We start from the raw sequence: 22,929 nt of genomic DNA, 5'->3' as shown, positions 1-22,929 counted from the left end.
GTCCTCATTTGGCACCTAAGCTGTCCTGGCACTGAGGTAAACCCATGGGTGGAAAGGGTCTTTACAGTCCAGTGAGCACTCTCCATGAAATCGGGCGGGGAGAGAGATAACAGCCAAGGAGACAACTACAATTTAGTATGTGAAGGATAAGCACTGAGGTGGGACAGACCTGTCCAACTGGGGAAAAAAAGGAAATTTTATAGCAATGTCAGTGTTAGAACTTAATCTCAAAGCATAGAAAAGCAAAAGTAGTAGGGAAAAGTCATTAAAATTAAAATTAAGCAGAATGAACAGCAGCTGCCAGTAAAGGTGTTCGAGAAAAGAATCCTTCCCATCCAGGAGGCAAACTACTTGTGGTGAACTACTTTCCCCAAACTACTGTAACGGGAAAATGAAAAACAGGGGAATGATGAAATCAGAAACCCACAAAGCACAACATGCAGGTCCAAATTATGGAATACATGCTGGGATTCTGAGTGACACCAATCCTTTGTGCCTTAGGAATTTCCTTCTGGGAGCAGTGTGGGAGCACAGAACAGGAGGGAGGGCTGAATGGCCATCAAGGAAATCACTGCACTGCACAATGTGATTAAGGTTTCCTCAGTAATCTGCTAGGAGTCTGAAAAGAAAGAGGTTCTTCAATTGAAGAATTCTGTTTTTGTGTTTAAAGAATTAAGAATGTAAATGGATGGGATTAAAAAGTTAGGTAAGGGGGGCTGGGGATTTAGCTCAGCGGCAAAAGCGCCTGCCTGGCAAGCGCAAGGTCGTGAGTTCGGTTCCCGGTACTGGAGAAAAACCAAAAAAAAAAAAGTTAGGTAAGGTATTAAGCACTACACTGTTTTACTGCTGTAGTAATGTCATTCATTCCTTGCTCAATTATTCTGTCAAATAGTACACTGTTAGGAACTTATTCAAATTTTCAAATTGTTCAGGTCACTGAATTCTTAGCTTCAGTATTTTTATAATGGAGATTTCATATTAAATTTGCAACTCTAACCAGATTTCTTTACATAGGGAGACATAAAGAAGACTGTGACAGCAGAAAAAATCTGGCTGTAACTACAACAAAATGAGTAAGTTTCTAGGCAGGGTGGTAGAGAGAATTCTTGCTGATCGTCTATTTTTATTGCAAGGTAGGAGATGAGGTCACTGGCTGAAGCAGGGAGAAATAAACCAGAAAATGACTCAGCAAAGGATTAAAACAAAGCACAGAGGATGCTGGGGCTACTAGGGCTATTTCTGACTTGAGGACCAGGTGATTCAGGAGGTTAGCAGTCTTTTTTTCTAAACCTCTTACAGTGTTTTTAACAACAGGCTACTTATTTTTTTCTTATTTACATAATTTTACATTAGAGCATTGCTCTTTCAATTTTTCTGAGGCTCAAGTAGAAATTCTAAAAAAAATCGAATACATAATTTGCTACAATTTAACAGATAATTCAGTGGAATAATAAAATACAGTACAAAAGGAGATGTTGAAGATTTAGTTTAATCACAGATCTAAGCTTAGAATCTATTCTTTAAAATGTCTGCACATGCCTGGGACTGGGAACTTACCTCTCTTTGTTGGGACTGATCAGATATGCTAGATTTTCTTTACACTAAAAGTCTGGGTGCTTTCTTACATTCCTCTATTTTCTCTCCTGATGATGTGGCTGCATCTCCTCGGCAGCCTCCTATGTCATCATGTGGCTGTTCCGCCCATATGCTGTTCCCTCTGCTGTGCCTCCCTACTCTGCCTAGGGAAGTGTTCAGAAAAGAAAGCACCTACTCGTCTTTTGTAACTTCTCAGTCCTAAGAAAGCAGAGGCCATCACACCTGTGTTTTGCCACCAGTTGGCCAAATATATGTCCCTCCCTTGCAGTGCTGCATTGATGGAACCTGCCGGGGGACTTGTCTACAATTATGAACCAGATGTACCTATAGATTCCTTATGCCAGGCCCAATCTTGGGACATAGCCCCTGCACCCAAAATCAGGGCACCCTTGAGATCCATGGCACACCACCACAAGGTGCGCTCTCTGAGAAAACCCTTGTCCATGGGCTTGTGAACCTGCTATCATCCCTACCACTGCTCTCCGAACTCTCACAACCATCCCTTCCACTATGTTTCCATGGTGAATCCTTAGGTTTCCTAGAATCATTTGGAATTTTTCACCTAGACTAGCACTCTCAGTGCTTCCTCATCTACACATTCCTCCTGAATTCTCCACCTAAAATGCAAACCTGAGCTTACTTAAACCACCCATTCCTTTTCCCTTGCTTCCTACAAGGCAAAGATCAAATTCCTTCATGTCTCATTCTCCCCCTTCGTTACTCACCCAGGGGCAGCTACTGCACCCCCCATGTCTTGTGCAGGGTCTGACCCAGCACTGCTGGGGCTTCTCCTCCCAGTCTGTGTCCTCTGGCATCATCCTTTTGTTACCAATTCTACAACCTGAGACTGAACTATCCCTCACCTGCATTTGTGCCTTATGAACAGTGACCATTTGAATATTCGTGGCACCTGGAATTATTCTTGGCCTCCTTTCTCTTTCTCACAGGTCTGTAAGGCCTTCAAGAGTAAAGGCCAGACTGTCTCCTCTTGCACGGCACATAGGCATGTGGTGTTTGTGGGATGAATGAAGAATTAATTAAACAATCGAATAGCAGGACATATAAGTGCTTCTTTGACATGATCAAGGAGATATTGTAGCAGGAAATGTGGTACACTAATTAAAATATTATATATTTTAATAAGACCTCACTTGCATTATTTTCTATGAAACATTAAATATCAATCTTACATTTCCTGCCCTGAGCAAAAGTTTCCCTTTGGAACTTCATATTCTAAGTCAGAGCAACATAATTAACAATGGTGAACAAATCCATACATTCTTGTGCCACTAAAAAGAGCTGCTTTTTTAATCAAGCTACATCTGTAACTTAGAAATGGCACTGAACTGACAGTAGTGACCCGGAGGCTGGGCAGATAGATGCCAAGCCACAGTAAGGGCAGATGTGCTCTCACACAGGTAGCATCTTCATTTGCCATTCCTCACCTAAAAACTCAAACTGATACATGGTCAAATACCTGAGAAATCTTGCTTTGAAAAGAAGAGGTCTTCCAGAATAAAGGAAGCAGCATGACCTATTTAATTCTATTTCCATCACAAGTAAAATCAAGGATAACATTTAAACCTGGAAAAAAACCATTCTTAAACAGTCAGAAGAATTTGCTAAGAGAGTGATTTAAAATATTTTCAGTTTTCACTCCTTTGAAAAGGAGATAATTATGCTATACACTTCACTTTAATTAGGGTAATAAGCTATTTCAAAATAAGTTTAATATATAATACAATGTTAAAAGCTTATTTAAATTTAAGCCTTGCAATGATTATTTTGAGTTTATAAAACAAATAATTAAAAAGTCTTTTCAGAAGTCCATTTTACCTAGGGTTTTGGTAACCATATCCTTGTCAGTGGGCCAACAAACATGAGTATCAGTAACGACTATAAACATATAAACCAAGCTATTTTATAATTAAGGACAAAAGTCAGTCTGAAATATCAATAATTCCAACTCAGAAACATTTCTTAAATCATTTGAATAAACCATGATTTATTCACCAGTCAAGTCACATGCCCACTGCTACTGCTTGGCTGGAAGGATATGTTCTGTGGTTTGGAAGGCAGCTATGCTCACCACTACCCCACCAACGCACACTGTTCTGTGGTTCGGAAATGGGAACTATGCCATTTACTAGCTTATGACTTTGGGAAAAAAATAAACTCTGTGAACCCCAATTTTATAGTTTGCAAATTGGGAAACATGAACTCCTAGCTGTTTCTGATGACTTAACCAAAAATGTATGCAAAAGCTGTTTTGTACAATTTTTGTCCAATGAAGGGAGGTTTTAAGGACTTATTTTTTTTAATACTCTCAAATTATTAAGTCAGAGAAAAATCAAAGGTATGCAAGTATTTGTCTTTTGTAGAATGTGATGAATTCTCAAAGCACTGTCCAAAATGCAAAGTCTGCATTTCCTTTCAGTAAATACTGTAATTACTGTGGTTTTAGGAACAGCCTGACCGAGGTTAGTGGCCATGCTATCCACATCTGAACACAGCCTTTAACAATGTGTCTATGACACGGATTCAGAGAATTTCACCTCCTCTCTCAGTCCACGTCTAACTGAAGTAGAATTATATTTATTTGGACTTTCTGAGGTGTTCAAAGTACTATAGAAAATAAAGTGGCAACAAATTTAACCCAAAAGCCCCAAAACAAGGTGAAGAAAATTAACTAAGTAGAAAACTAAAGAAAATTATTTAAACCAAAAATCCTATAAAGAAAAGAGTGGGATAATTATATTTTATTGAGTCCAAATAAACACGACACTATTAACATGGTATTGATCTTCCCATTCACCTCAATACTGAGTGCCTACTATGTGCCAGGCACTGTTTTGAGCAGTGAGGATGCAGCGCTAAAACACAAAACATTCTAGTGGGGATTCAGACAAAGAAAACTAACTGCAAAATATATTCTGTGTAAGACAGAAAGTTGGTGAGGTTTGAGATTTTAGACAAGATTTTAGACACAATAAGACTTTGAATGCAAATGTAAAAGAAATGAAGGAGCTGGCTATGGAGAGATTTGTGGGGAAGTGGATTTCAGACAGCATGAACAGCAAGTACAAGGCCCTGAGGGCAGGGGATGCTATGTGTAGATGGTTTTTTCCTCCAAAATTCATGTTAAAACTTCATCCCCTTGTGGTGGTATTAAATGGGGGGCTGTCCTCATGAATGCAGCCAATGATTAGACGGGAAGCTCCAGAGAGCTACCTGGATTTTCTGTTCCTTCCACCCCTTTGTTCCTTCCTCATATGAGGACACAGGAAGAGATGCTCTCATGGATACAGTGAATAAGCCTTCACCTGACAATGAATCTGCTGGTACCTTGCACATTGGACTACACAACCTTCAGAACGGTGAAATACAATTATTATTTACATCATTCAGTCTAAGGTTTTTTTTTTCTTTTTTTGCTACAAGGTCTGTGTGGTTTAGGCTAGCTTTGAACTCACTATGTAGACAGATCCTCCTGCCACCGTCTCCCAAGTGCTGGAATTACAGGAGTACACCATAATGCACAGCTAGGTATTTTCTTATAGTAACAAGAAAGGCTATGATAAGAGGTACAAGTGGAGGGGGCTGAGAGAGGTCAACGGAAAGATCTGTGTGGCCACTGGGGCTTAAGTGAACATGGTGGCCACTGCAGGATCTGGGCCATGTGCTGTCTTCTGCTTTTCCTACCTTCTGCCCTCAAGTTTCATCGAGCTACCCTCCTGTGCACTATTTCTTTCCTTAGCTGTGTCTAATCTACCATTTTACTCATTTGCTTAGTTTCCTTTTCAGCTTTTATATTTTTCAATATAAGAATATCTTTTTTCTACATGCTGTAATTCTCTGCTTGACTAGTCAAGCTTATTTTTTTTAATTCCTTGATTATAATAAGTATAGTTAAAACATTGTTTGCTATCTTAATTTATGCTGGTCTGCATCTACTATTTTTTATTATTACTTCTTGAATTACTTAATTTTTGATTATTTACAATTATGTATAAAATTATTTTGGGACTTATGGTTTGCTTTGAACAGAACAGAACTAGCACTTCCAGATTAACCTTAATCTCACAAAGAAAGAGATAAATGGATACTGACCATTGGTTGCTTTCCCCTGGAAAAGTAACTTGTTTTTTGCTTCCAGTCCAAAGACTAAGGGATGTATCAGCCACTTCCCTCAAACTTAATGGGCCTTGAACCCCATTTCGGTTTTTTTTTTTTTTTTTTTTTGGTTTATTTCCGGTACCGGGAATCCAACTCACGACCTTGCTCTTGCCAGGCAGGTGCTGTGCCGCTGAGCTAAATCCCCAGCCCCCTTAAACCCTATTTCTTAGGGCCTTCCCAAGCTCTTGGTTTCTTTAAAGACTCATTTCAGCTCCTATATTACTGTCTTTAGAAACTGGGAGAAGCCTACTGCTACCCTTCTCAACTGGAATTCCACAGAAAACAAAGCCTGAAGTCCTAAAGCATCCAGTGCACACAGCAGGTACTGTCTTCTCTCCTGTGCATTCAGGCTGACACGGGGCACGCAGCATGCTTGAGGGAGCTGAGGAAATGGTCACACAGACACTTTTCTACACGCTGTGATTACAAGGAGGAGATCCTGTGGAGAAAGTACACTGGAGAAACAGCCGAGATTATCTGTGGCTTTTCTTTTTCTTCAAATTGGTTGTCCAGTAATTTTTTTCTTTCTTTTCTTTTTCCTTTCTGAACTTTTTGGCCTTTAAAAGTTTTGTTTGTTGTTTTTGTTTCATCTTGTAGTTATTTTCAGCAAAAGACGTTGGAGCTGATTCATATTCATATCCAATATTAATTTGCTTATTACTTATGTTTCCCACTAGAAAGGCAGTCTCTCTCACAGCAGAAGCCTCATCTGCCTTGTTTGTTACCCACTGCCTACCACGGAGTAAGCATTCACAAACTTTCTGAATGAGTACGTGACTGACTGTAATGGGTTTCTACTGATCCACTCCTTCTTCCAAGAGTTATTCCCTGAGAAGAATGGTCCCTACGTGAATGCAACTACCAGCGGAAACAGGATTTCAGTCCCACTGTGAAGTGGGACAGGGGTCCTGCTCACCGAAATGCAAATGATTCATATATCCGTATGATGAAAATGTAAGCACAGGCATCAGAGATTTACAATATTAGTGTGAAGATTATTTCTTGCTTGGCTGCTAGACTTATGAAAGACCTCTGGACTATCACCTGGCTTAAAACATACCAGGCTGATGGAAGATGTGCTGCTCTTCTATTCACAGGAATATCAGTTCTATCTAGTGGTATAATTCTCCTAATTCACCAATTGATTATATTGTTAATCTAATTTTCATTCAAGCAAAAAATAAGTCATAAAAAGGGAGCTATGCTTAAAGATTTTCATCCAGTGAGCAGAGCTGATTACACACCAGGTGTATCCAGCATCACGATCAAAGAATGGACATCAGTAGTGCCTAGGAGCCCGCTGAGCCTGTCCCAATTATCATCATCTCCCAAAGTAACCACCGTGCTGACTTTCAACACCACTGGTGAGTTTTACTTGCTTTTGAGTTTTATATAAATGAAACCAGAATCACTACTGCTTTGTTTCAGCTTTTTCTCAAGATCATGCTGGTGGAATTCAACCATACTGTGTATATAGCAACAACCGGCTCCTTCTCGTTGCTTTAAAATATTATTCTATATGATTTTACTATGAGGTGCTCATCTACTCTAGCATTGATAGATAATTGCTTCTTCCCAAGGTTTGCCTAAAGAATCCTTACAGGATTCCGGTGCCTCCACTTGTGCATGCCTGCTGAGGAGCTCCTCAGAAGCAGGACTGTGAGGTCCCAGGCAGGGAGGTGGTGGCTGTAACAGAGGTCCCAAACCCTCTTCCAAAGTGGTGGCACACTCACTTCTATTTCCACAGCAGCGTGGGAAGTTCCTGTTATGTCTCACCCTAGCGAGTGTCTGAAATTACCTTTTTCAATTTTCCTCATACTGGTGGGTATGCATAACACTGGACACTATCTTTCCATATACTAACGTCTGAGACACAGTAAAAAGTTTCCTCAAAAGACAGCTCCTTTGTTGAAAACAGGAATTAGATTTCTGGTCCTACAGTAAGAATAATACTCGTTTATCACATTTTTACATGTCGGTACAGCAATAAGTACTTTTCACAGGCTAATTATCTTCCAAATAACCCCATGCTATCATGATAACTACTAATAGTTCCAGTTCTAGATCAGGAGTTCAGGCATGGAACAGTTATGCAAATTAACTAAAATCATGTATCATTTACAGGCAGAGCAAGGATTTGAGGCTACTCACTTTGGTTCCTGACTGTGTTTGTGACCACTGTCTTACACTGACTGTCCCTACAAAAGTGACCATAGGCCGGTACTTTAGTAATTCCTCAGGGCAGGCCACGAGGACATACAGAGATGGCCAGCTGGCTTTGCACTACTATCACCTACTCTGTCAATGTGGCTGCATTCAAACTGCATTTTTAAATATTTATTTTAAATTCCTGTAGTCATGAAGTGTCTCTTAAGACTTCACATCCTGTTATGTGCCTCACACTCAATTCTATCTATAAACAAACATAGTTACTTTCTCATTGCTGAGACACGTAAGGCAACAGCCACACCTTAAAGGGGAAAGGTTTATTTTGGCTCTGTTTGTAGAGATTTCAGTCTATAGTCAGCTGGTCCCAAGGCAGGACAGCGTGGCAGAGGGGCACAGCAGAGGAGAAACAGTTTATGGCATAGCAGGCAGGAAGAAGAGAGGAAACAAGGGATGAGAAGAGACACATATCCTTCCATGCCACGCCCACAGTGACCCACCTCTTTCCATTGGGCTTTGCCTCCCAACATCACACCCAGGTATAAAGTTTTCCCTCTTTAAAAAGTTTTCCCTCTTTGGTCCCTTCTAAATATTCTTGGCACCTAAGTTCTTATCCTGAAGAATGACTGTATTTTGTTTCAGAATCAAGAAACCAAACATTAAGTATTTATTACACACTGGACTCTGCAGATAAAAAGGGAGAGCTGCTACCATGAGTGACTTAAAATGTAATAGGAAACAACACAAATAAAAGATTACATTACTTTAAGTTCCCTGAAGAATATGTATTACACGGGTCCAAATAACAGAAATTCATGACCTAAAGTATCAGGGGATTCTGAAAAAGATTCAAAGTAAGGGTGATAATGGTTTTGAAGGAGACCAGACATGCCACCCTGAAATTCACCATTTTTACATGTGGATTATTCTGAGCTGAAGGCAATCAAAAACAAGATGAAAGAGAAGCTCTATGCTCTAACCTATCTGCCTAAAAAGAAGTCTCAAATTACAAAGGAAAAGGTGCCTCTCCTCCCCTCTGCCAGGAGGGACAAAGGCTGATCACTGAAGATGTTCAAGACTCATGAGGCTGAGATGGCACCAGAGAAATTTATATAAAAAATTTATTTGCCTTCTCCCAGGATGGTGTTCCCAAAGATTTAAAGTCTCCTTCCTTTGTTAATCAGCTCTAATTCTGCACTCTTCTTTGCCAAAAACATACCATCTCTCTGAGGTACACTCTGTACTGGTCACTTTCCTGTCACTGGGACAAAACAGCCAATATCCACAACTTAATGGAGGATGGAACTTCTTGGTTTCTGTAGGACTCAGGCCACAGCTGGTTGGCTTCAAGGCAGAACGTGGTAGAAGGGGATGGGGAAGAAAAGGTGGTGACTCTGTGATGGCCCAGGGTAGAGAGCAGGGAGGAGTCCGGGGAAGGATTACATGCTTCCAGGTCACACCCCAAGTGAGCTGCCCCTTTTGACCAGGCCCCACCTCTGAATACAAGACCTTTAGGGGACTTTTTATATCTAAATCATAACATATTCCTTATCTGGGAGTCTCTCATGTATATAAGAAATACACATGTTAATAAAATTCTACTTGTTCTTCTTTTGTTAGACGGGTTCATCCTAGCTAAGAACTCAGAAGGAGAGAGACAAAATAATTTTTCCTTTCCTAGACTATATCCCTTTCTCAGACTTTGATTTACCTGAAGGCGGCTAAATTCTATACATGCTCGTTAAATGCCTCAGGAAAATGATAGGAACGTAGAGGCTGGTTCTTGTAGGAAAATATCACAGCAAAGATCTAATCTAGTGTTTCACAAGTTGCCCTCCCTGCTCCGCCCTAATTTACCCAGAGGTCATGCTACACCTGTCACATTAGCTCAAGTACACCATCACTGTTCAACTCCCTTGGGACGGGCAGGATTAATTGTGAAGGCAACACATGCTTTCCATCCCCTGGCAACACTGTCGCTTCAGAGCCCTCCACTCCCTTAACGGGTACTCTTTTGCTTTTGTTTAAGGTTAAAAAAAGAAAAAAAAAAAGTCTTCTGCACTCAAATATTTAAAATCTGAAATTATTTCCTAAAGTTTTACATTTCTAAAGCAAATCAACCATTCAAGCAATTTAGGGACAAGACTGACTTGCGAGGCTTCCTGACAGACATTTCCAGTAAACAGCACAGCGCTGCTCTTACCCTTGCTTCTGGTAAAGTGAATTAAAAAAATTATAGGACCTTCATCTTTTTATCCAAAATAAAAAGGTGTCCCTAGGCTTTTCAATTCACATTTAAAAATGCATTTTCATACATAACCTTTTCACAATGCGCACTCTGTTTTAATTAAGTTTCTCACTATGGAAAACAAGATAATTGAAGCAGTTTAGAGATTAGTTAACTGTCAAACATTATCCCAGCACTCCCTGTATTAGGAAAACACACTGTCAGTACAACCCTCATCTACAAAAATCTCCAAAACTAGTCACATAATGAAAACTTCAGGTGAGCTCTAGCTTTTTCAGAAGAATGACAAGGATTATTCTTTCACTCAGAGTCTTTAAAATCTACATGTACATTTTAAGGATGCATCTGGCGTTCCCTAAGGGCCTTCACTGATGTTCCTTATCATGAGAATGTCCACCATTCATTCCTATCACAGTAGAGGAGTGGCGGACCCTATGTACTCACAATGCAGATAAGGAACACCATTTACATTGGTGACAATATTCTTCTTCAAGACAACTGTCACCTTACACAGCCTTAATGAGCCATGAAGGTGGAAGGCAGGCAGAGGGACACATCTGCTCATGAGGTTCAGATCTCTGCTTCTATTTAAATGATATCTTTGACTCTTTAAACCTGGATTAATTTTCACCAGTGGAAGATTTCCTATGAGGAAATACTCTGTAGAGGTTGCAGAAGGATAGGTAAAACCAATTACTCCTTTATCACGTACCACTTACAGTACTGTAAACTCTGTATATAACCTTTACTTTTAAAGAGACTAAATACTTTCCTCCTTTCATCTGACAATTGTTCCATGTGCAAACACGGTTTGGCATTAGATGAAAGACAGGGTGCTGGAGCATGGGTCTGTTGCCAGATGCCGAGCTGTGTTCTGGCTCTGCCTTAACTGCTGTGACTCTGTAAGTGTACTTACCTTGTGTCAGTGTTCTAAGGTTGTACTAAATGCATGTAAAATGCTTAGAAATATGGTTGCCAGGAGCAGGACCACAGGGGTTTCTTTATGTATGAGAACTGTGATTCTGGTAAAATTTGTATCCTCTGCAAGCCCCAGACTGACTGTCTAGGGTCAGTTTATATTCTCTCTGAGGACTGAACTGAGCGTTGTTTGATATAACACAGTCAGGGCATGTAGCACACTCATACTTCACACCCACCTTGAATGGCAGCTGCCTTTTATTCTATTAATTTAGGAAGACTGAAGAGCATAGCATTGCTCAGACGACTGAATCTGAAAAAGGTTACAAACCAACAGTGGGGTTTGTTGTTCTACAATTCTGTGATGACTTCTGTATGACAACTGTTGTAGGTATTGCCCTTCTGAATGTGTACTAAAGCAAAGGCTCTTTTACAGAAATCAAGACTGTGGCTGATGATTTACAAAGAGGCATCAAGAAATCTCAGCATCTTCTCTATTCAGTAAGAAGCCCCAGAAATGGCAGCAGTTTGCAAAAACGGGTCATGACCAGTAATGCCTTGATATATAAGGTGAATGAGGTGGATGAGGACACATCCTGATGTTTTTATTTGACAGAAACTACTGTAAATGGTTGAATGACATGGGAAGATTGAAAACATGGTGGATTTTTAAATTAAAAACATTTATTATGGTAAAAGCTATACTGCCATTACTCCGGCCCTCCCCAGTGCTCAAAACATTCCTCTTGCTTTACTTCCATTGTCATTTTTGGCAATGTATCTTTTAGTGTAATAAGATTTTTTTTAAAAAATTAAATAAGTAATATTTTTCAATTACCGCTATACACTTATGATTGCGTCTCTCACTCCGGTTCTCGTATTCTTTTGTTTATTTTCTTATTGCTTCAGGCTCATATCATTATATAAGTGACAACACTGGGAGCAGCCACTTTAGATTAGGGGCTCAAGAACCTGGGATTAAAGCCTGGCCCAGTCTTGTCACCTACGGGTGTCAGTGGACACCGCTGGCGGTTAGTGGTGTGAGGCTCCTCCTTTGCAGATGAGGCCCCCTCACTCCTTTTGAGTGCCCCACCACCCAGACAGTGCTGCTAGGAGGTCTGCACACACAGTATGACACAGTGTCCACTGCACAGCACAGCTCCCTGTAGAGCCTCACAAATACACAGCTGCCTGTGCTCTGCTTCTGAGAAACGTGGACCAGAGGTTTTGGACAGGACAGCACATAGACACTGTAGCCAGATACGCTTGGCTCTACTATTCACAGTAATATGACAGACTCCAGGAACCCCTAAGACAAAGCATGGGCATCAAAGTCCCTCAGCTGCCTGGCCTTCCACTTACTCCTAGTAGGTGCTGCTCCACCACCCAAGGCAACTAAAGGGCAATCCCACATTCTGTTCAATAAACATCTTATGGCTGGATAATAAAGGCATATTAGATATTGTTCGACGGAAGAGCGTTTATATTCTGATGAACTAGCATGGCTCAATCTAGAACGCCCTACTGCACTGTGTAAAGGTGTGCAACACATCAGTTCAGCTACCAAAACTCAGAATGACTACACAACACTTTAGTTGAATAGTAAATCATTCTCAGGATTATACAATTGAGTCCAGCATAGTCAAATAAGAGAATAATATAATTACGTTTTTAAGACAATTTTTGTTTTTACACCTTAAGGGATGTAAGTATGTACTTCTCTAAGAATGTGATATTTAGAAAACATATTTCAAAACTTCTATTTTGGAATTAAAAAGATGTACAGCCACTCACTTGTAGCTTGAGTCTATAATTAAAATGTAATTTGTTTATTCTATGACTTTCTTTCAAGGGCTCCTATGTGTTGAAAACAGTTTTTAATTATAAAATTGATCTTTAGGTTGACAGCGGAAGCCAAGTTTCAATCAAAAACACTCAATGCAGTACAGAATTTTCAAGCTGGGAAGGTTAAGAACATTATGTGATCTAACCTACTGACCTGCTGGTTAAAGTATTGCCATCACCATTTCCCAGATTAATAACCTAACCAAATCAAACCTGAAGCCCAGAGAATATGATAAATGCCACATTGAAGAGGTGGATCAGAAACTATGTATTTGCCTCTTGATAGAACAGTTTATTCACTTACACTTTGTTTATTATCTCACTGCATTGACCATGTTATATTTGCTAAAACTGACTGAAGACAATTTTATTTTACTAAGTACTGTACATGAAAAAATGTACGTAACACTTGGCATGACACAGGAATTAAGTCTGTATTAAGAAAGGTCAAGTTATCCATACTCTACACATTCAGTCAGTATCCCCAAAATGACAGGCCCAGTGAAAGTTTCTAGGCAAACAAAGATGAAGACATACCTCCTGCCCCAAAGGATCAGCCTACTAGAGACAAAGTGGGCAAACACAGAGGTCATGGAAAGGGCTAAAGGGACAGGAACCATACTACTGACTTCAAACAAACTGCAGGACACCACTGTTTGCAACTAGATTCACACACTAGGGCTCATTAGACCAGGCTAAAAGTGAAAATGGAGTCACTTATGCTAAAGCTCTATGTCTCCAAAATGAAACTATGCTGCTTATCTGACCTTCTGAAAAAGCGGGATTAGAGAGACAAACAGCCAAATTTCCCAAACAGGCCAGTTTCAATAGGCAGGATAATGTAGTTGCCTCTGTTTTAATCTGCATATAGAAAAGGCAACCTAATGTAACCTTGTATGAACCAGTTATTTCCCCACTGCTCTGCCTCTTTGTCCCTACCTTATAAGAAGGTAACTTAGAAATGACCAGTTTGCTTTCTGTTTTCTGTTTCTGCTTCTTCAGTCCTTTTCTATCTATGAAACTAACTCCCTGCTGGGCACCGTGGCACATCCCTGTAATCCCAGCTAGGCAGGAGGTTTGCCAAGTTCCAAGCCAGCAACTCAATGGGACCCAGTCTCCAAAATAAAAGAGACTTTAGAGAGAGGGATCTGTGGGTACAGCTCAGGGGTAGTTGAGTTGTCTCTCATGTGGCAGGCCCTGGGTTCCACCCTAACATTGCCAAACCAAACCAAACCAAACCAAACATTTCCTCTGTTCAGTTCACTGAGCATTTACTTTATTTTGTGGAATAAAATATTGACAATTCTAGAATAAAAAAACAAAGCCAATTAAGATCTTTAAATTGTTATAATTTTGTCCTTTGACATTAGCCATGCTTCTTGAGGATCGGAGAGGTTTCACTAGAAGGATAAATACAGTAGTAAAGAGCTGGGAAGGACAAAGCAGGAAGGAGGGTATGCAAAGAATCGGGAGCCCATGTTTTCTGAGCTGATGCAGGTACAGATGGAAGGTACAAGATAATGTGGGGAAGGGCAGAAAGTAGAGAAGCCGCGCAGTTACGTAGGTGGACAGCTAGGGAGACTCAGTTACGTAAAAGAGTCTCAAATTTATCTAGAAAAGATTAGGATTTTTCTAGAATTCTAAAATAGTTTCTTCTTTATGAGGGAGGTGGGAATAGCATATCTAAAATCTGGCAGTGAAGGTTAAAGGGATCTCTTCTACTTTGGAACACATCATTCAGGGTAACATGAATCCAAGTTCCCAGGCCATGTTCCTACATACTCAGCTCAGAATAAACTATTGCTTATTTCTTAATTGTTTACCTGACTTCTGAGCTGTCCTAGAAAATTATGGCACTTGAGGAAGAAGTTGTGGGAACTTCCAACTTTTAGCAAAGAGAGGAATTGTGGGCAAGCAGGGGAGCCACCACTTAGGATTGGCTTCTGCAGTGTGGAGCAATCTTGTGGGGCTTGTTCATAACTTTTGTGAGACCTGTGCTACCTCTGGGCTTTTGGTGTTAGAACTAAACTAAACTATAAAACACTCTACACCTCTGTCATTATCTGCAGAGAAATGTGGGTGTGGGGGAAAAATCCACACATTTGGCACAAAGGTGAAGTCCTAAGACACAGTAGAAGAGGAGAGAGAAAGCAGGAGTTTTCCTTCAACTAATTACTAATTTGCAAGTACTTACATCGTAAAAATCAAAGAGAAAATGTGATAAAAGCAATACAGGAAGAACCTTTCAAAATGGAGTCAGGAAGCCATTCGAAAGAGGGCTAATGCTGGATTCCAGTTGCTGCTTGGAGTGTGAGCTTTGGCCGCCTCCACCCTTTGATCTCAGGCATCTGACCAATCTAAATAAGTCTGCAATTATATTCTGCCAGAAGCTCAAGATATACAAGGGGTTATGGGGCTCTGGTTTTATGGACATTTCCATTCAGTTTGTGTCTTCTTTTCTTGACCTTCTTTGGCGCCTTAGTTTCTGTTCCCCCTCAGCGTGTAACCTCTCACTTCTGCCTTCCTCTGAACCCTGACCTAAAGTTATTCCCAATGGCAATTCCTACGATGTCCAGGAAATCCTTTCACTTCCACAGTCTCTGGGTTTTAGCCAAGTCCTTCAGCAATAGTAAATGAGACGATTAAAGATTTAGATGGACATACATTTACTCTGATTGCATGCTTTTTGTTTTGTTTTGCGTGTTGACCCCCAATGCAACTTATCAAAAAATGATTTCACTTTAGAAATTCATTTGTAAGATGAGCTTAGACACAAAGCATCAGGCTTATCTTTCTGTATAATTATTGTTAAAATTTCTGTATAATTGTCTGCATAATTAGTGTTCAAATTGTTAAAATGTTCTCAATAAATATATTGGGGATTACACTAATTAATTTTTCTGCTATTTAATTACTTGGATATACCATATAAATCAATGTTATTTTGAGTAAGGGGTACTTCTTGTTCTCACAAAAGAGATGAGGAGTTACTATAATTATGTCTAATTTTTCATATACTCATTATTTACTTTCTTTTGAAAAAAATGTTAATCATGTTGAATTGCCTTGAGTTATTCTTAAAAGACAAGTATCCCATAGAGGAGGATTTGGTTTTAATAATAGCTCATTTATTCTACTCAAGTGGCTACTGTGTATGATCTACCTAACTCTAGGAATGACAGTCCCACAGTCAAATACATTTGTTTGCCAACACGTGCTTCTCACTGAAAAAAACTCAGGGAGTCCTTTGTGACAGTGACTCTGATCAATGGTTGGCCCAGATGACATTATAAATGATCAGGAATCTTTAAATTGAGAAAAATTGAGAAACCTTGAGAAACCTTGAGAAAAACCAACTCAATTTCAACAGGTCCATTTCCTGTGACCTGTCAGGTTTTCTCATTTGGTCTAATAAAGCAGAATTTTTAAATGGGTATAAGTATGTATTAAAAAAAAGTAGAACATATAGCATTAATTGTATTTTTCTTGGGCCTAAACCTATGAAAATACTTTTCTCATTTCAGCACACATAATATGAAGAATATTGAGTATCTCAAGCATCAAGATGTGTACTTTCTCAAAAAAGCAGCAGTTGTGCCAGGATTTGAGAAAAATGGAGGACCATTTTTCCATTTTTTTTTTTTTTTTTTTTTTTTTTAGTTTAAATAGCTTTTCGTTTTTTATTTGAGAAATAATGGCTTTAATCCAGGCATGGTGGTGCACATGCCTGTAACCCCAGCACTTGGGAGGCAGAGGCAGGAGGACTGCTGTGAGTTTGAGGCCAGCCTGGGCTACAAAGTAAGTTGAAGGCCAGCCTGAATTGCTTAGAGAGACCCTGTCTCAAAAAGACAAAACAAAAACAAAAACACACACACAAAGTCTTCAGACAGTACATGTTAAAATAAAGAGTACACTGAGTTGTCTAAATACAATCAAGCACATCTATAGAAATAAACTTTTATCACTGTGAGGGTATTCCAAAGGCCTCTTTCGTTTGTCTGTCTTGTGGTGCTGTGGATGGAACCCTAGCCTCTAGTGTGCTAGGCAAGAGCTAGACTCAACCTCAAGGATATCTTTAAAATATACATTTTTTAATTCCTCAGAAATATAGGCGGTCTGAAATTTTGGTGAAAGTGCTGTTTCTATTTTTGCCAACAAACAAGTTGTGCTTTGTTTGTTTGTTTTTAAATCTAACCTTATCCCATCCTTCCTAACAACTTTGTATTTCCATTTAGCTACTTAAGGCAGCATAAAATAGAATTACTGCACTGCCAGGGATGCAAAGGTTATCTAATCAGATGAATGGGAACATTCATCACTTCAGAAATAGAAAGCTTTTGTTTTTTTCACTGAAAAAAAATTTTGCTAAAAATTTATACTCAGCAGCACATCTTAAAAGGAAATACTAAAGAATGAGGCCACCTTTGTATACCAAGGTAATCATTTCTAAATAATGGGATTATTCAGAAGCAAGTATGAATGTTACTTCTGTAAGAGTTTAACAGCATGTCTCCTTGACCCCTGTCTTGAAGTTGCCCACCAGCTTCTTCTGTACCACACATTTCAGGGACCGGCTGAAAGGCACCATTTTTGTAGGGTCCTACCATTTGTAGTACCTTGCTGAAAGGGGTCCTGCCACTTTTAGTAATCAGTATTTAGCATTCAGTAACTGTTTATAGGGGCTGGAGATTTAGCTTAGTGGCACAGCGCCTGCCTCGGCAAGCGCAAGGTCATGAGTTCGATTCCCGGTACCAGAAAAAAAACCAAGGGAAAAAAAAAAAACTGTTTATAAAATAAAGGCAGAATTCTCAAGAATTCAAGTGAGGCTCAGAGAGCGCTTGGCTGTGACATCTATTGTTCTCTCTGGTCTGTGACATTCTGACCAACACAGCTGTCACAGGACATCTCCACTTACATATTCTCCGTAGGTCTCCTGTGCTGGGGGTGGTGGCGGAGGTCTGTACCCAGTAGGGGGGACTCCTCTTGCTCTTGGAGTGAGAAGGCCTCGTCCCCGACTCACAGGCCCTCGGGTGGAAAGGACTCCCCTGGTTGTTGGTGTCCCTCGTGGAACCCCAACTCCTACTGTCCGGGCTGTAACTGTTCCTCTTCCCCTGCAAGTACAAAGTTCATGTCATCAGTATCTGTTATAGTTTCTACCACTGCATTTCTTGCAGACACCTACAGTTCAGACAAATCAATGTCCTGTATGTTTTATGGAAAAGGAGTAAGGGAACTAAGTATGAAGTTAGAACCAAAGCAATAAGAAACAGATCTAACAAAAGAACATTTAATCAGTCGTTTCAGCACAATACTGTAACACCAAAAAAGCTGAGACTCAATCTGTGGTTCACAGACGGAGCAGGAAGCTATGACATCTAGAGAAACCACATATCCTGAAGACTTCTGCATGATGTCCTGACAGGATCAAACCTGACCTCATTGCAACACTGTGAAGTGGGCCTATCCTTTTCTATGGACATGGTAACTGAGGATTAGATAGACTTGAAAACTGCCTGGAAACACATGGCTGGCAAACACATGGGCCAAGACAGAGCTCATAGTTACACTAGACAGAAGAACACAGATCCAACGCTTTTAAAGAGACAGAAGGTAGGAAACATCCTTGGGCGTCCAAAGTGTTTAATGCAGACCACCACATGAACAGTCAAATGTGATGTGAGAAGACCTGGACTGCAAAACAAAATAAAAGGCACACTGCCTGGAGTAGATGCATTTCTCTGTGTTGCTCCCCTAATTCCTTCTTTGTGGAGTTTCTTAACCAGGGGAGGATCGTGACATTCCAAAGCAGAGACATTTGTGTAAACACTCTCACAAAGCTAACTCCCTGGCAAATTCAGTCGCATAAACAATAAGAACTTGCACTTACAAAACAATATTCTAAACTGTCAGCATCTGACCAGCAAGAGTCTACAAAATGTGCTACTGTGTCATATTAGCCACTGAGAGATGCCCATATGCCACAGACCGTGTAGACAGGGCCTTAATTATTTACATGGAATAAAGAATAACCAATGAAAAGGTAAACAAATAAAGTAAGTCAAGTCTGATAAATGCTACTAAGTAACCCAAGACAGGGTGTGAAGAACCAGCTTCTGATCTGAGGTCAGCTCCTTTAAGGAGATGGTTAGCAAAGGCTTCTCTGATAAGGAGTCTGTGTGGGCTGAGAATGCAGTAAGGAGTAAAGAGAGCTGGCAAGTAGGAGGAGATACAGTCAGAAAAGGGAAGAGAGTGCTGGTCTACCACCTACAAACCAGAAAATTTAGAGTTTCTTAGAGCTGCAAGAGAAGCTTCAGAAGGATCTAAAGTAAGAAAATAAAGTCAAATTTAATTTTAAATGGTCATTGTGATTATGAATGAAAAATGGAAGACTAGGATAGATAACATGAAGAAGAATGGCAGGGGTAATTAAAGAAATAGATTTGAGGCTTATTTTAGAGGTAAAATCAGAATGACTTGTTAAGTCATTGGCTAAAGAGCAATGCCATTGAAAATCTTATTATATGGCGACAATGTATGAATATCCACTGGACCATCACTGCTTTAGCACTAAGAAGTTCTAGGCTTCACTGACTATACTCCCTCCTTGTCCTTGTCCTCCTCTTCTTCTTGTCTTTTTGTTTGTATTATTACTGTTTTCAGACATTTAGACACTAAATTCTGTACCCATTTTTTTTTTTTTTTTTTCAGCTATGGTCCTTAGGAAACTCAAAGCATAATCTGAAGACAACTCCACCAACTCTATAGAATACTAAAAATGCTTTTTTGTTTGTTTGTTTACTAATCTCACCCTTGGGGTTTCTGTAATTTTGTATTCTGATTTCAACATCAATTTATTTTTGATTTATTTACCTTATTTGGATATACTGTATTGGTCTTACAAGTCACCACGTGTGATTTGATGAGAAAAAGCAGTAAATAAATGTCTTATCATCACAGCTTGCATAAAAATGTTATCATGTACCATTATAAAAATATAATGAAAGTGTTAGAGTAAAAGTTCTATGGAAAAAGTAGTAGGGGAAAGGAAAGAAGAAAAAAAAATTCTTCCAGATGAAAAACACAGGCTGGGGATATAGCTCAGCAGCACAGCACCTGCTTGCTGAGAGCAAGGTCCTGAGTTTGATTCCCGGTACAAAAAAAAAGATGAAAAACACAAGGGAAGGATGAAACAGAGGAACATTTTGGATTTTAGAACCAGACTGCCTGAATTCCTATGGAGCTGTGTGACTTCAAGCAGGCAGTTTACCTCTCTGACCACACTTTCCTCATTTGTAATGGGGTTAATGACAAAACAGTGCTCACCTCAAAGGACTGTTAGGAAGTAACCTACTTAATATCTTTCAAGTGCTTTAAAATGTGCTGAGGCAACAGCAGGTGCTATGTATACGCTAAGATAAACTTCAGCTTATGTTGTGAAATAGGATTTAAACAGGTGAGAGGAGCGGAGAGCAAAAGAAGAACCGGTCACAGACAGAAGAAACAACATGACAGCGGCCCAGAAGGGTACAAATACAAACTTCACACAGCAAAGTTTCCTGCTCAGGGTTGGCCGAATACACAGGGAATATGGCCATATAATGGAGAAAAAACAGAGACTTAGAAATTAGAAAACATACAGAAGGGTTTTGAATGCCTCTTTCAGGAATATGAACTTCACACTGTACAAACAAGAAATTTAAGATATTTGGGACCAAGGAAACCATAATCAAATAGAGGAAGGAAAGTAGGATACATTTAGCAGAGCACTGTGTTACACGCCTGCAATCCCAGTACTCAGGAGGCTGAGGTGGGATTGTGAGTTTAAGCCCAGAATAAATAGTGTGACCTTTTCTAAAAAAAAAAAAAGCGAGGGAGGAAGGGAGGGAGAGGGAAATGGGGAAGACGAGCAGGGTGGAGTGAGGAGGGGGAGAACTAGAAAGAGAGGGAAAGAGGAAGAAGAGGAGAGGACAGGGAGAAGAAGCGGGAGGAGATAAGAGAGGAAGAAAAGTGAGGGGATGGGGCTGGGGATTTAGCTCAGCGGCAAAAGCACCTGCCTGGCATGCGCAAGGTCGTGAGTTCGGTTCCCAGTACCGGAGAAAAACCAAAAAAAAAAAAAAAGAAAAGTGAGGGGAGTGATGTGTGTTCAGTGCACCCCCGGGTTCCTAGTGTAAGACCTGCTTGTGATCCCAAGTGAACACATGGTGACTGCAGGACACCTTTAACTTTAGCACTGGACCAGCTATCACCACATGACAAATTGAAATCCAGAGTCTGAAATGAGAACTTAAAAAACATCTTATTAAAGAATATTAATCAAGACAATGAAACAAGTTTAAATGACAAGCTATGTATATATGCTGTAATCAAAAGGAATAAATTTGTGTGGGCAGAAGGAGGTGTTTCTCCGGATGTTCCAAAATAGTATTTTTCCTCAGATCTTCATAACATTTTCAACTCAGCTTAAAAACTAACAACCAAATTAGGAATTATCTTCAGTAAAACTAGCAACTGAAATTTGATGGGCACATTGTCCTCTAGGAAAGGACATTGGGTGGGCTCTACTTTAAAGCTCAACCTGAGAGAGGTTCGTTCTGCATCTGTATTTGCAGAAAGGAACAGGCAAGAGTAACTTAATCTGCTCTTAAGTGAAATAGTAACACTAGGTTCATTCATATTATATGTATATGTATATAAAATAAAAATTAGAACATATACATTTTTGCACATGAAACTTGTAAGAGTAAGGTTATACATATCACTAAAAAGTTTATACACACAATACATAGATGTATCTACCTACCTGTCTAAACACATGACTGTCTATATACAGTCCTATATCTCTTAGTGACAGGGATTCTGAGAAATTAGTCCTTAGGAGATTTGTTGTACTACAATGCTACCATAGCTACTGCATCATTAGGATATACTTGCTTGCTTACCTCCCTATCTGTCAATTTATATCACTAAAAAGAAAAGAATGCTGGCATCGAAGTGTCAACTCTGGAAACTGTTTTTAACCTACTGCACGTATTTTCTGTACCTTTTGGGGGCAAGAGCTAAAGACACAAGTCTGATGTGAGTTTCTATTACAAGAAACTGGGGCACAGTAGATTCTTTGGTTGGGAAGCCTACATCAGTAAAAGCCCTTTGCCTATGAACACACACTACATTCTCTATACATGTACAAACATAAAATGGTAATGTAGGGGTAAGACATGTTTGGAGAATTTCCAACATATTTTAAAATATACTGTGTGTGGTATATTTTGGGAAAATATATAAGCTCTTGTCAAATAAAGATAAAACTAATATAACAAATGTAGTAGGCCAAATAATATCAAGTCATGTCCCATTATGCTGTCTTAATTAAGGTAACCTCTCTAGGTCCCTGGAGTTAGGACAGCATAATGAGGCATGGCTTAATATTATTTGGTCTCATTTTAAAGCATTAAGGTAGTAATGTTAGAGCAAAGAGTAGTTTGTCTGAAGTCATCAGCTAGTAAATGGTACAAGTGATATTTAAGCCTACAAATATCTCCCTTCAAAAGAAATGTCTTCAGTGTGACTTCACAATATCCAAATGTAGGCTTTATACAGATGTATCAATAAAGCTGCTTCTAGCTATAAATGTAAGAAACATGAAAACTGTTGCAATGGTACATTAACCTAAAAAGAAGTCAATTAGTAACACCCACCTGGTTATTGCTGGGGTTGGCACACCTCTGGTACGCAAGGTGGGTTTCCCTCGAACTACTGGAACATCTGCATTTTCTGATCCACCATTCAAATATGTTAATTCCTGGAGCTGTGCTTGCCTGATCTCATCATTATAGTCCTATGCAGAAAAGAGAAGATGGTATATTTGCCTCATAATTAAAAATACAAAAATATTCAGAATAAAAAAGCAAACATTTTTTTTAAAAAAAAGGTTTAGGAAAACAGTTGAGTTCATAAAATAAAACATGAGTTCATTAAAATGA

General features: G+C 39.5%; 1 protein-coding gene across 1 annotated transcript in view; it reads right to left on the bottom strand.

Moving 5' to 3' along the window:
* Khdrbs3 (KH domain containing, RNA binding, signal transduction associated 3) overlaps window positions 1–22,929 on the bottom strand; it is a gene marked incomplete at its 5' end in the record, with an annotated part of 175,155 nt that overhangs the window by 55,144 nt on the left and 97,082 nt on the right. Inside the window, 2 exon segments of the mRNA XM_005398044.2 lie at window positions 17,865–18,060; window positions 22,645–22,784. Of these exon segments, the coding sequence (XP_005398101.2) occupies window positions 17,865–18,060; window positions 22,645–22,784 (336 nt within the window).

Source organism: Chinchilla lanigera, unplaced genomic scaffold (assembly GCF_000276665.1).
Source record: "Chinchilla lanigera isolate Chin_1 unplaced genomic scaffold, ChiLan1.0 scaffold00060, whole genome shotgun sequence".
In the NCBI taxonomy this organism is placed as follows: Eukaryota; Metazoa; Chordata; class Mammalia; order Rodentia; family Chinchillidae; genus Chinchilla; species Chinchilla lanigera.
The sequence above is the reverse complement of the archived record's forward strand: the minus strand, read 5'-3'. Positions and strand labels throughout refer to the sequence as shown.